Source organism: Scyliorhinus canicula, chromosome 11, assembly GCF_902713615.1.
Source record: "Scyliorhinus canicula chromosome 11, sScyCan1.1, whole genome shotgun sequence".
Taxonomy (NCBI): domain Eukaryota; kingdom Metazoa; phylum Chordata; class Chondrichthyes; order Carcharhiniformes; family Scyliorhinidae; genus Scyliorhinus; species Scyliorhinus canicula.
The window spans coordinates 93,041,654-93,056,914 of NC_052156.1; the positions used below are offsets into that span (position 1 = coordinate 93,041,654).

The window sequence follows — 15,261 nt, forward strand, 5'->3', positions numbered from 1 at the left end:
AAGAGATGCCTAGGGAAATTGCAAATGCACATGTGATAAATTACCAAAATTCACAAGACTCTGGGGTCGTCCCGGCGGATTGGAAATTAGCAAACATGACACCACTGTTTAAAAAAGGAGGTAGGCAGAAAGCGGGTAATTATAAGCCAATTAGCTTACGGTAGTAGGGAAGATACTGGAATCTATCATCAAGGAAGAAATAACGAGGCATTTGGATGGAAATTGTCCTATTGGATACACGCAGCATGGGTTCATAAAGGGCAGGTCGTGCCTAACTAATTTGGTGGAGCCATGTGTCAGGACATCCAAGGTTTGGGGCACACTGTGACGTTGATGGTTGAAGCGCAGGACAGGTGAGCCCAGTCACAGGCGGACATGTCCCAGGTGGACATTGCTATGGCATGCCATAGCTTAGCCTATTCACAAAGGATCATGGCTGAGTATATCGAGAACATTGACCGATTACTGACTGACCTTGGCCAGACCTGAAGGAACATGTCAGAGGCACAGAGTGCCTAGGACATGACAAAGGCAGTGAGGGACATGATAGAGGCAGTGAGGGTCATGTTGCACTGAATGAGGGACATGTCCCAGTCTCAGTGCATCATGCTGAGGGCATTGAGACGATGGCTCAGACGAGGGTGGGCTTCCAGAACTGGCAGCGCCGGGTAACATCAGCCTCCAGAACCCACCTCTGTCCCATGAATAGGTGGGGGCCAGCAAACACCCCGAAGGAGGAGGATGTAATGGAGCCCCTTGCCGGTGCCACCCGCAGGGGAGGTGTTCGAGCACCTCAGCACTTCTAAATCCCCCCCACCTGACACTGACACATCTGATAGGCAGCAGGCAGACCACAGTGATGTGTGGTCACCTTTGACACCGTAAAGCCGGCCTGGCCCATGCAGGTCCAGGCCCTCCACAGGACAGCCGCCAAAGGCATCATTGGTCAGAGGGCAACATGCAGCAGGCCGCCTCCACTTCTAATGTGCTATCTGGTGTAAAACCTAGAAGGAGCAGTCGGCCATGTAAGATAATGCTTAAGTTGCCACTTTTGTAGTGGATAAATGATAGTTAAGGGTAAGGGCACACCATTGTACATAGTCACCATTAAACACATTTGCACCACCAGTCCAACCTGCCTCTAACCTCTATCTCACATGTGTGAATTTTGGGCAGGGACTGGATGACTGGATGTTGTGCATCTGCCGGGTGGGGGGCTGTGTAGAAGTTGGGGCGGGGCAGGCCAGGGCTCCCATAACACATGAACCATTATAACAGTTCTCCACCTCGGCTTGGGGCCTCCGCACAGGCATAATTAGCCATGACCTCAGCGGGTAACCCTTGTCGCACAACAGACAACTCCTCATACGAGGGAACGCCTTGAATGCGGCAGGTTGTATGCATTGTGCACGCTGCCTGGATATCAGGTGCAGACGTGTATGATGTGTAGCTGGTGGTCACACATCAACTGCACATTCATGGAGTGGAAGCCCTTCCTATTGATGAAGGGTACTGTCATGTTCTGTAGACTGGCCGAAGTGAATGATGAACTACAGAAGATATAGTTTAAAATAATTTATTTTAGAACAACTGCGTGGTAAGGTAACTAGGATAAATATAATAATAAACAACTAACACTAAACAACTATTATGGAACTGCTGCAAATACATCTATCTCCCAGCATGACCAGCTCCCAACTCCCAGACCACAGGGTTACGTGATGGGTCTACAATGCCACCTAGTGGTCAGAGATTGTGCATAACATTATGTACAAATCTGCATGATACATATCATCACATTCCCTATCCTTTATGAAATAAACTTATTTATAAGCATTAAATTACTTTTTACATTTCATCATGATATGCATAACTATATACACATTCAGATATCTTTTGTTTTACTTTACAGTCTTTACAAGTTCAGTCTTTCTGGCTTGTGCCTTATTCTTGTGGATCTTCTTAGTGTCTACTGAACTGGCACAGGTTCTTCATGTTCTTTAATATTTGTCGTTAGTATTTGATGATGTTCATGTGTTGATGTATCATCGTTTTGTGTTGGTTCCTCCTCTTGTGTTGGTTCCGCATGTATTTCAGATGTTTTAGGACTGTTGTATGCTTCTTCTTGTGGTTGCATCACAAAAAAGTTGCCGTACTTTGAGCAAAGCTCTTCTATTCCTTCTCAAAACAACACCTTCATCCTTCATAACAAGATATGAATTTGGACCTGCTGATTGCAGTCCCTTTGCCTGTTTAGACCATCCGTTGCCGTTGGGAGTTTTCTAATCTGACCGTATCCACCGGCTGCAAAGGTTGAAGTCTTTTGGCAGACCTATCATAGAACCCCATCTGCCTCTTTTTCTGAGAGGTCAATTGTCTCACAAACGAGTGGTTTACGGGCTCATTGGGAAAACAAGGTAGAGTCGTGTGTAGTTGCCTGTTCATTAACATTTGAGCAGACGAGGGATCATTGACTAGCGGTGCCGCACAATAGCTGAGGAGCGCAAGATATGAATCCTCACGACTGTTGAGTGCTTTCTTTAAGAGTTGTTTGACAATATGCACTCCCTTTTCAGCCTTGCCATTCAACTGAGGGTAATGTGGGCTGGAAGTAACATGTTGGAAATCATACTGCCACACAAATTCCGTCCATTCACAGCAATCAAAACAAAGACCATTATTGCTCATAACCACATCAGGAATGCCATGTCGTGCAAAAATCTCTTCGCCATTCTTGATCGCATATCTTGCTGTTGAATTTCACAACTGCGCTACCTCCAGGTGGTTCAAGAAATAGTCTATGACCAGAAGGTAGCCCTTTCCATTGAAATGGAAAAGGTCGATGACCTTCTGCCGTGGAGTAGTGACTGTCTCGCCTATCTACATAGGTTCCTTGCTCTGCTTGCGCTGAAATCTTTGGCATGTTTCACAGCTCTCCACCATCAACTCAATATACCGGTTGATCCCAGGACATTAGACTGACTCTCTGGCTCTCTTCTTGCACTTTTCCATCCTACGTGCCCTTCATGCAACTTGACGAGGATCATTGATTGCAATGCCTGTGGAATCATAATCTGCTGATTTCGCAAAAGAAATCTATTAACATCACTTAATTCTGCTTGAATATTGTAGAAACTAGAACATGATCCTTTGGGCCATCCTTCATGGATGTACTTTATCAGTTTTTGCAACATTGGGTCCTTAGTTTCTTCTCCAATCACCTTTGGCTTATTTTCAGAGACTGGCAGAGACTCCTGTCACCATGTCTACTTGGACCTGTATGTCCTCACTAACTGGAGTGGTTCCTCATTGCTGGCAGATCTGGAAAGCGTGACAGCCACGATAAGATGTTTACCCGGCGTACACACCAACTCAACTTCATGAGCATTCGTTGCAGTCTTTTTATTATGATGGCAACCACTGGCCTGTGGTTAGCCTCCACAATGAAGGCTGGAAGTCTGTACACATAATCATGGAACTTGGCTCGCCCATTAATGAGTCCAAGACACTCTTTTTCAATTTGTGCATATTGTCGTTCAGTGTCTGACATCGCCCTGGACTCAAACGCCACTGGCAGCCAGTCTCCTTCCAGATTCTGCTGTAGCAGGATTGCCCCTAAGCCATCCTGTGATCCATCAGATGCGATTTTTGTGCACTTGGTTAGGTCAGAAAACCTGAGCACTGGTGCAGTGCTGAGCGAAACCTGCAGTGCCTGCCACTCTTTTTTATATAAATTTAGAATACCCAATTATTTTTTCCAATTAAGGGGCAATTTAGCGTGGCCAATCCACCTATTCTGCACATCTTTTGGGTTGGGGGGGTGAAACCCATGCAGACACGGGGAGAATGTGCAAACTCCACACGGACAGTGACCCAGGGCCGGGATTCGAACCCGGGTCCTCAGCGCCGTAGGTAGCAATGCTAACCACTGTGCCAACGTGCTGTCCCAAGTGCCTGCCACTCTTGTTCGTGCTTCCTGGACCACTGGAATGCTGCATCCTTCTTAATAATAATAATAATCTTTATTGTCACCAGTAGGTTCACATTAACGCTGCAATGAAGTTACTGTGAAAAGCCCCCAGTCGCCACATTCCGGCACCTGTTCGGGTACACTGAGGGAGAATTCAGAATGTCCAAATTACCTAACAGCACGTCTATCGGGACTTATGGGAGGAAACCGGAGCACCCGGAGAAAACCCACGCAGACACGGGGAGATCATGCAGACTCCACACAGGTAGTGACCCAAGCTGGGAATCAAACCTGGGACCCTGGCACTGTGAAGCAACAGTGCTAACCATTGTGCTACTGTGCCTCCCTGCATGAGTAGGGCACAGGATCAAGCTCTCAGAGTCACTTCACAATCAGCGACGACTGTGCACAAGGAGGCATCACATTACCCTACACAGGGTGGTACGGTGGCACAGTGGTTAGCGCAGCTGCTGCCTCACAGCACCAGGGACCCTGTTTCTACACCAGCCTTGGGTGACTGTGTGGAGTCTGTATGTTCTCCCTGTGTCTGCACAGGTTTTCACCGGGTGCTCGGTTTCCTCCCACAGTCCAAAGATGTGCAGATTAAGTGGATTGGTGATGCTAAATTTCCCGAGTGTCCAATGATGTTTAGGTTAAGTGTGGTTATGGGAATAGGGCCGGGGAGTGGGCCTGTGTTGAGTGCTCATTGGGAGGATCGGCGCAGATTCGATGGGCCGAATGGCCTCCAACTGCACTGCAGATATTCTATGATTCTATGATTAGGCTGAGCCAGTTAAGGCAGAAAAAAATTAAATGATCAGTGAAAGGAAGTTCACCCCAAATGGTAAGATTCAGAAGAAAGTTCTGCGACAGCAAAAGAAAAAGCAGGAAGGCATGCAATTACATAGCACCTTTCATGACCACAGAACATTCCAATGAAATGCATTTGAAGTGTAGTCACTGTTGTAGTGTACGAGATGTGGCAGACAGAAAACTCGCACTCACAGCAATGTAAGAATGACCAGATCATCAGATTTTATTGCATGTTAATTGACGGATAAACATCATCCAGGTTACCGGGAAGAATTCCCTGTTCTATGAAACAGTGCCATGGGATATTTTATGCCCACCTTCAGGTGCATCGATGGAAAAGAATATGAGATGCTGGGTCATAAACCGAGACAAAAGAGCAAGGAAGTGATTAGGCGCAGATTTGTGGAGTTCTGACCAGTCTGTTATTGGGAAAATATTCAAGTCATGGAAAGGGCAGGAACGGTTCAATGGAATTTTCCCAGGCCAGAAATGAGAATTACAAGGGGACACAATTTCAAGGTGAGGGGGGAAAGGTTCAGTGGAGATGTGCGGGGAGAAGTTTTTCATACCAAGGGGGTGCCTGGAATGCACTGCCAAGTGAGATGGTTGAGGTAGATACGTTACTGACCTTTAAAACTTATCTAGTTATGCACATGAACAGACGGGGTATAGAAGGATACATGGATACAAGGAAGGTCTAGATAGGACACGTGATCGGCGCAGGCTTGGAGGGCCGAAGGGCCTGCTCCTGTGCTATATTGGTCTTTGTTCTTTGAATAATGCGAGGAATAAGAGATTATGAAATTTGAAAAAATTGATCCTTTTTCACTGCAACAGAAACATATAAAGAAGTTTTCAAAATTCTGAAAGGTTTGGAGACTGGAAGATTTGGCCACTGGTTGGTGACTCAGTAAAGAGCTATAACGCTACATTGGCACTTCTAACATAATTTTTTAAGCATTCTTAGGAATTCTTTCCTCTCGTTGTCATCTATAGTGCAGGAGAGAGAGTGCAGACATTGCTGCAACATGAAGAATTTGACAGGGGGACGTTTCACATTGAAAATTACAGAACTTTCAATAGAATTCAACTTTTCTCCATACAGCATCTTCCATTTTGCAGTGCCTCAATACAATTTAATATCCTTTCTGTTCAAAATAAGAATTCCACATCAGGCATTCAGCAAAGAGGTTCTACACAGTTTCCAGTCTCTAGTGTGCTCTGGTTGAAAGGCTTTGGGGAGCAAGCTTTCCCCATTCACAGTTACTGTAGTTAGATCTGTCAGCTACAGTTGCTGGTGGATTTGTTCGATTTGTTTGTTGTCTCGTGTATCAAGGTACAGTGAAAAGTATTGTTCTGCTTGTATTTCAGACAGATTATTCCATACATGAAAACGTAGGGCAAACTTTTGATATTTATTCAAAGCAAGGCCTGGATTCTCTTTGTGTAAACCCGGTGTTTCTGTCCTAGTCATTTTAAGTGAGCAGGCGCAAGATAATAATTTGACCAGAGAGGAATTGTGAGAGGCTCAAGATATTATCACTTCTGTAAATTGCAGCAGGACCAAGTCCAGCAACCTCTCACTCGCATTCACACCTTGTCTCCATGTTTTTCTAGGTGATTCGGACCTAATCTATAATTTGATCCTGGATTCCGGGATCACTGCCAAATTAGTGGAGAAAGTCTGGAGGAATCACGACTTGCACACGTAAGTCTTTGGTCCTGTACGGATTATTGAGGCAGATGAGAAAAATCATTCAGTTCATTGCTGCATCAAAAGACAGGGGTGAGAATAACAAGGCTACAGAAAGTGACAGTCACTCCATTGGTAACAGCAACATGAGACACATGAGGAGTGGAATAAAAATGCTTTGTTTCTGTTCCTTGATGATTTGGCTGGTTAACTGGTTGAGAGAAACTAATAGTCCCCAACCTGATTCCTGAGCTGTGCTGAGTCAAGTATCAAATACATTGCCAATAACAGGAACAACTTGCATTGAGATAGCGCTTTTACCATAGTTAAACATCCGAGGATATTTGTCCTCTCTGAGCAGCTCCCGTGCAGACAGTGCCTTCAACTGCATCTCTATTACACCCAGACTGCTGAAGAATGCATTGGACGAAGGGGATTTTTTGAGTTGTCTCATTACCTTTCTGTACTCTGTGTAAATACGGTGTGAAATGATTGAGACTTCAGTCCTTGTCACTGCTGCAACCATCTCTTCTGAAAGTAAATATTTTTTGATAAACTTGCTCAGACAGCCAGGGATCGATCGACTGTACAATAGTTAATCTTACTTTGTCCGTATCTTTAACCCATCAGGTGAGCAAGGATTTACCTTATGCATGATCACACAAAACTCAGTTTGTGATTACTTTCAACCAGGGAAATGGGTGTTTTAAAGTCATTTGGTGCAAGAGGATTCAAGTGAAGCACATAGAGGAAAGATCAACGGAAATGTTCCTTTCAGAACTGAAAACCCACTGATGAATTTGATTTTATTCAACTGAGCACTAACTCAATTTGTTTTTATCCCCCTTCTCTCTTTTTCTCACTTGCCCCCTCTTTGTGGGTCTCTCTGTCTCATATTCTGTGTGTTTGTCTTGCTCCCAATTTCAATATTTAACTCTCTCTGTATTTCTTGTGTGTCTCACTCCCTGATTTACGATCTGTCTTTCTTCATTTTATCGCACCACCTCTTTTTTTCTCTTTCTCTGTTTCTCCTTGTTTCACTCACTGTCTTTTCTCTCTTTCTCTATTAACTCAACATCTCTCTGTCACTTTCACCCTGGTCTTTGTCTTTCTCTCTCTGCCGTGCTCTCCCCCCACATACAATTGTAGGCTGGGTCTGCTTGCAGTTTTTGTGGCCACCGATGGAGGCATCACAAGAGTCTTACCAGCCAAGTGAGTATCAATTTATTTTCAAAACTGAACTTTGTTAGCATGAAATTCGTGCAAAACACAAAGTCAAGTACCTGAGAAGAGTTTAATAAGCCAGATTAGTGCATGAATGCAGAAGCACAATGTTATGATATTCTGATTGGGATGCCATAGATGCAACATTTGGAGTTACTAATATTTAGCCCCTGACAGATATTATTAGCCACACCCTCCCTATTCCTCAGAGTGACACTTCCCCTCAGTAAGTACTGTGTACAGTACTGGGGGCCGGTTTAGTTCAGTTGGCTAGACAGCTGGTTCTTGATGCAGAGCAAGGCCAACTGCATGGGTTCAATTCCCATATCGGGTGAGGTTATTCATGAAGGCCCCACCTTCTGAACCTTGCCCCTTGTCTGAGGTATGGTGATGCTCAGGGTGGCACAGTAGCGTAGTGGGTAGCACTGTTGCTTCACAGCTCCAGGGTCCCAGGTTCGATTCCCAGCTTGGGTCACTGTCTGTGTGGAATCTGCACGTTCTCCCTGTGTCTGTGTGGGTTTCCTCCGGGTGCTCTGGTTTCCTCCCACAAGTCCTGAAAGACGTGTTGTTGGGTGAATTGGATATTCTGAATTCTCCCTCTGTGCACCCGAACAGGCACCAGAATGTGGCGATTAGGGGCTTTTTACAGTAACTTCATTGCAATGTAAGCCTACTTGTGACAATAAAGATTATTTTTATAAATCACCACCTCAAAGCCTATGATCATCTGGGATTATGGTGACTTTACCTTACTGTGTGAAGTTTTGGTCTCCTAACCTGCACTCGAGAGGCTGCAATGAAGGTTCACTAAAATACCAAAATACCATGGATGCAGGAAAACTGAAATTAAACAGGAATTGCTGGAAATACTCAGCAGGTTATTGCAACATTTGTGGAGAGAGAAACAAAGTTAATTCTTCAGCTCTATGATCTTTCATCAAAGAATGGTTCCTGTGTTGAAGGAATTGTCCTATGTGGAGAAAGTAGGCTTTTGGTTCCTGGAGTTTAGAAGAATCAAGGTGATCCAGATGAAACGTAAATTTCTGAAGATTTTTTGCAAATTAGATGCTGAGAATGTATTACCCTGGCTGGAGAATCTAGAACATGGGGATCACAACCTTAGAACATAGGATGGGATTCTCTAATCCCGCGGCAGGGTATTCACACCGTCGGAAACAACGTCGCGTTTTAGGGTGGTGTGAACGGGCCGCTGCCAGGGTAGCAGGGTAGCATGGTGGTTAGCATAAGTGCTTCACAGCTCCAGGGTCCCAGGTTCGATTCCTGGCTGGGGCACTGTCTGTGTGGAGTCTGCACGTCCTCCCCCTGTGTGCGTGGGTTTCCTCCGGGTGCTCCGGTTTCCTCCCACAGTCCAAAGATGTGCGGGTTAGGTGGATTGGCCATGCTAAATTGCCCGTAGTGTCCTAATAAAAAAAGTAAGGTTAAGGGGGGGGTTGTTGGGTTACGGGTATAGGGTGGATACGTGGGTTTGAGTAGGGTGATCATGGCTCGGCACAACATTGAGGGCCGAAGGGCCTGTTCTGTGCTGTACTGTTCTATGTACTGTTCTATGTTCTATGTTCTAATTAGGGGCCAGCATTGGGCTGGAGCAGTTCGCGCCGCTCCAGCTGCCAATCCCAGCACAAACTGTGCGCCGTGGTATCGGAGGCCACTGCATGCGCAGTGGCCTCCTTCAACACACCGGCCCCGACGCAACATGCTGCAGGGCTACAGGGGCCCCCAGCTAGAGAGGCCGGCCCGCTGATCAGTGTGCCCCGATCACGGGCTAGGCCACATCGGAGGCCCCGCCCCGGGGTCGGACCCCCCTCCTCCTCCACAGGTCGCCACCCTTCAACGCCGAGGTCCCGCCGGCTCAGAGCAGGTTAGAACGGCGCCGGCAGGGCTTGTTTTTTTTTTCACGGTCGCTCGGCCCATTCGGGCCGGAGAATCGCGGGGGGGGGGGGGGGGGGGGGGGGGCAGCATGTAGAGCGGCTCGTGACCGGCGCTGCGCTGACCACTCGGGCGCCAATGGTGACGATTCTCCGGCATCGGGGCGGCGTGGCCCGGTCGCAGGGATCTTCGGCCCAGCCCAGGGTTGGGAGAATCCTGCCGAAAGAGTCAGCCATTTTGGACTGAGATGACAATAAACTTCTTTACTCAAAAGTATGTGAACCTTTGGAATTCTATGCTCTAAAGAGCTGTGGATGATCAGTCTCTGAGCATATTCAGGACAGAGGTCGACTTACCTGTGGGTATGATAGAACCAAAGAATTGCTACAGTGCAGAAGGAGGCTATTCATCCCAACTTGTCTGCATCTAGCCTCTGAAAGAGTACCGGTAGGCCATTCCCCGGCTCTACCCCATAACCCCACATAACCTGCACACCTTTGGACATTAAGGGGCAATTTAGCATGGTCAATCCATCAAACCTACACATCTTTGCCATGTGGGAGGAAACCGGAGCACCTGGCGGAACCCATGCAGATACAGGAAGAAACTGCAAACTCCACACATACGGTCATCCAAGGCCGGAATTGAACCCAGGTCCTTGGAACTGTGAGGCAGCAGTGCTAAATACTGTGCCACGAAGGAAGCAAATGGCTAAGGAGACAATGTGAGAATATCAAGTTAAGGTAGAAGTTCAGTCATGATCTTATTGAATTACAGAGCAGGTTCGAGGGGCCAAATAGCCTGCTCCAGCTCCAAATTGCATTTTCTTGCATTGCAACACCCCTCAGTGTTTCAGTCCTCCTCACAGTTTTCACACACTGCACCTCAATTACGGAAGAACAAAGAATAATGCACACAGGAACAGGCCCTTAGGCCCTCCAAGCCGATCACGAGTCCTATCTCGACCAACCGCCTGTATCCTTCTATTCGTGTGCCGTCTGTTCATGTGCCTATCCAGATAAGTCCTCAAGATCGCTAACGTATCTGCCTCAACCACTTCACTTGGCAGTGCATTCCAGGCCACCACCACCCTCTGTATAAAAAACTTCACCCGCAGATCTCCACTGAACTTTTCCCACTCACCTTGAACCTGTGCCCCCTTGTAATTCTCATTTCCGCCGTGGGAAAAAGCCTCCAACTGTTCACCCTTTCTGTACTCCTAATAATTTTATAAACTTCTATCAGGTCGCCCCTCAGCCTCCGTCTCTCTAGGGAGAACAATCCTAGTTTATTCAATCTGCCCACATAGCTAATACCCTCCATACCAGGCAACATCCTGGTAAACCTTTTCTATATTCTTTCCAAAGCCTCCATGTTCTTCTGGTAGTGTGGTGACCAGAATTGGACACAGTATTCCAAATGTGACCTGCAACATAATTTTCAAGCTTTTATACTTATATAAAGGCAAGCATGCCATACACCTTCTTTACCATCATTTACACCTGTGCTGTCACTTTTACGGATCTGTGGACATGCACACCCAGATCTCTCTGTGTCTCTATGCTCCTGATGGTTCTGCCCTTTATTTTATAGCTCCCACCAGAATTGGATCTAGCAAAATGAATCACCTCGCATTTGTCCGGGTTAAACTCTATCTGCCATTTGTCTGCCCAATTTTGCAGCCTACCTATATAAGAACATAAGAACTAGGAGCAGGAGTAGGCCATCTGGCCCCTCGAGCCTGCTCCGCCATTCAGTGTGATCACGGCTGATCTTTTTTAGACTCGGCTCCACTTTCCGGCCCGAACACCATAACCCTTAATCCCTTTATACATCAAAAAACTACCTATCTTTATCTTAAAAACATTTAATTAAGGAGCCTCAACTGCTTCACTGAGCAAGTAATTCCATAGATTCACAACCCTTTGGGTGAAGAAGTTCCTCCTAAACTCAGTCCTAAATCTACTTCCCCTTATTTTGAGGCTATGACCCCTAGTTCTGCTTTCACCCGCCAGTGGAAACAACCTGCCCGCATCTATCCTATCTATTCCCTTCATAATTCTATACATTTCTATAAGATTCCCCCGCATCCTTCTAAATTCCAACGAGTCCAGTCCCAGTCTACTCAACCTCTCCTTGTAATCCAACCCCTTCAGCTCTGGGATTAACCTAGTGAATCTCCTCTGCACACCCTCCAGTGTCAGTACGTCCTTTCTCAGGTAAGGAGACCAAAACTGAACACAATACTCCAGGTGTGGCCTCACTAACACCTCATACAATTGCAGCATAACCTCCGTAGTCTGAAACTCCATCCCTCTAGCAATGAAGGACAAAATTCCATGTGCCTTCTTAAACACCTATTGCACCTATAAACAAACTTTTTGCGACTCATGCACTAGCACACCCAGGTCTCTCTGCACAGCAGCATGTTTTAATATTTTATCATTTAAATAATAATCCCTTTTGCTGTTATTCCTACCAAAATGGAAAACCTCATATTTGTCGACATGGTATTCCATCTGCCAGACCCTAGCCCATTCACTTAACCTATCCAAATCCCTCTGCAAACTTCCGGTATCTTCTGCACTTTTTGCTTTACCACTCATCTTAGTGTCGTCTGCAAACTTGGACACATTGCCCTTGGTCCCCAACTCCAAATCATCTATGTAAATTGTGAACAATTTTGGGCCCAACACCGAACCCTGAGGGACACCACTAGCTACTGATTGCCAAGCAGAGAAACACCCACTACTCCCCACTCTCTGCTTTCTATTAATTAACCAATCCTCTATCCATGCTACTACTTTACCCTTAATGCCATGCATCTTTATCTTATGCAGCAATCTTTTGTGTGGCACCTTGTCAAAAGCTTTCTGGAAATCCAGACAAACCACATCCATTGGCTCCCCATTGTCTACTGCACTGGTAATGCCCTAAAGAAATTCCACAAAATTAGTTAGGCATGACCTGCCCTTTATGAACCAATGCTGCGTTTGCCCAATGGGACAATTTCCATCCAGATGCCTTGCTATTTCTTCCTTGATGATAGATTCCAGCATCTTCCCTACTACCGAAGTTAAGCTAACTGGCCTATAATTACCCGCTTTCTGCCTACCTCCTTTTTTAAACAGTGGTGTCACGTTTGCCAATTTCAAATCCGCCGGGACCACCCCAGAGTCTAGTGAATTTTGGTAAATTATCACTTAGTTCATTTGCAATTTCCCTAGCCATCTCTTTAGCACTCTGGGATGCATTCCATCAGGGCCAGGAGACTTGTCTACCTTTAGCCCCATTAGCTTGCCCATCACTACTTCCTTAGTGATAACAATCATCTCAAGGTCCTCAGCTGTCATAGCCTCATTTCCATCAGTCACTGGCATGTTATTTGTGTCTTCCATTGTGAAGACCGACCCAAAAACCCTGTTCAGTTCCTCAGCCATTTCCTCATCTCCCATTATTAAATCTCCCTTCTCATCCTCTAAAGGACCAATATTTACCTTACATTTTTACTGTCTGTTTTTATATTCTGAGCAAGTTTACTCTCATAATCTATCTTACTCTTCTTTATAGCTTTTTTAGTAGCTTTTTGTTGCCGCCTAAAGATTTTCCAGTCCTCTAGTCTCCCACTAATCTTTGCCACTTTGTATGCTTTTTCCTTCAATTTGATACTCACCCTTATTTCCTTAGATATCCACAGTCGATTTTCCCTCTTTCTACCGTCCTTCCTTTTCGTTGGTATCCTGTCTCTCACGATCTTCATCACTATTCGCAACTCCTGCAATCTTAGTATAATCCGCAAACTTCCTTAAAAGACTTCCACATGCCAAATGTGGATTTACCCACAAACAGCCTCTCCCAAACAACAACCTCCAAATCCTTCCTAATTTGGTTGTACTTCCCCAATTTAGCACCTTAACCCTCGGACAACACTTGTGTTTTCCATGAGTATCCAAAAGCTTGCGGAATTGTGGTCTCCGTTCGCCAAATGTTCTCCCACTACCACGCTAATGACCTGGCTGGGCTCATTCCCTAATACTAGGTCCAATATAGCCCCCTCGCTCATCGGACTATCCACATATTGTTCCAAAAAACCTTGTTGGACACACTTGACAAAATCCTCACCATCCAGACCCCTAGCCCTAAGGGGTCAATATGAGGAAAATTGAAGTCTTCCACTACAACAACCCTATTATTTCCAAATCTATCCAGAATCTGCTCACATATCTGTTCCTCAACTTCCTGTGGGCTGTTGGCGAGGCCTGTAGTACACCCCCATCATAGTGACTGCCCCCTTTCTGTTTCTGAGCTCTACACACAGTGCCTCGTTACTTGATTTTTCCATGGTGTCCCGTTCCCTAACCAGTATTGCAACTCCTCCACCTCTTTTACCTTCCTCTCTGTCTCATCTAAAACACTTATATCCTGAAATATTTCGCTGCCAGTCCTGTTCCTTTTTTAACCAAGTCTTCGTGACAGCAACCACATCCAAGTTCTGCGTGTGAATCAAGGCTTTAAGTTCATCTGCCTTACCCGTTATACTTTGTGCATTAAAACAGATACACTCCAGACCTCCAGTACCACTGAGTTCGACCTCTCCCAGCCTACCCTTCCTCTTAGCCAGCCTGACCCTGGTACCATGCTCATCCCCAGTCTCTACACTTGCTGGCTTACTGTCCTGATTCCCATCCCCCTGCCAAATTAGTTTAAACCCACCCGAACCAGACGAGAAAACCTCCCAGCCAGGATATTGGCGCCCCTCCGGTTCAGGGCCTCGGAGTTGCAACACAATATCCTTCAAAGTTATTCAGTCCCTCAAAGTTAGTGTCCCTCAGAGTTTCACTGTTTCTCAGAGTTAAACTGTCCCTCCTAATTGTAATAAGGCTGAAGCACAATGTTCCAAGAATTCGCGATGAGTGTCAATTTAGAACTGTCCGTCAGAGAGTGAGGAGAGATGTTTGGAATAGTATTTTCATCTGATGCATTGTTGGTACGTTAAATACTGTGTTATGGCAATTTATTTTTATGGGAAGATTGAATTAATATTTGAAGCAATGCAGTTGGATGGAACAGCAAAAATTGGAATTCTGTGCCAAAGCATTATCACAGGCACAAGTGTTGGCTTCAAATGAGATGTGTTCATCCTGCCAGCCCTGAAACTTGTAATGTTCTTTGCAATTATAACATCAATTCCAAATATGTGTATTTACAGGGCAGCAGAAGAGTGGAATGAAGACCCAGAGCCTTTCAGTGCAAGTTACTACAGGAGAAGTCTGGACAACACGGGTTTCCTCTTCCATGCACTGTATCGGGAACGTAAGTGTCCTGCATGTTTGAGTTGAGAAAGAGAGGCTCAGATTTACTCCATGACAGAGAGGATCTCCATTGTGGTGGAAATCACGGGAATGGCTTAAATTTCAACATCGCGCCTTGAACCCAACATCTCCTATCTTTTCGGGGGCTGGACTGGACTCAGGGCAGGGTTCGTTCAGGCATTTAAATCACGAGCTGCCTCCACTGAACTGGGATTTTGGAAGAACAGGCATGTGGAATCTGGAGTGTATAGATTAGAAGCGGTACGAGAAGCCTGAACTTCACAGAATGACAGAATAATACAGTGCAGAAGAGGCCCTTCGGCCCATCAGGTCTGCACTGATGCATGAAAGACATCTGACCT

At 45.8% G+C, this 15,261-nt stretch overlaps 1 protein-coding gene across 1 annotated transcript in view; it reads left to right on the plus strand.

Moving 5' to 3' along the window:
• The window catches only part of LOC119973771 (voltage-dependent calcium channel subunit alpha-2/delta-2-like), a 979,537-nt gene that overhangs the window by 790,483 nt on the left and 173,793 nt on the right, over window positions 1–15,261 (plus strand). Inside the window, exons 23-25 of the mRNA XM_038812195.1 lie at window positions 6,401–6,491; window positions 7,626–7,688; window positions 14,797–14,900. Of these exons, the coding sequence (XP_038668123.1) occupies window positions 6,401–6,491; window positions 7,626–7,688; window positions 14,797–14,900 (258 nt within the window). The remainder of the gene's footprint in view (window positions 1–6,400; window positions 6,492–7,625; window positions 7,689–14,796; window positions 14,901–15,261) is intronic.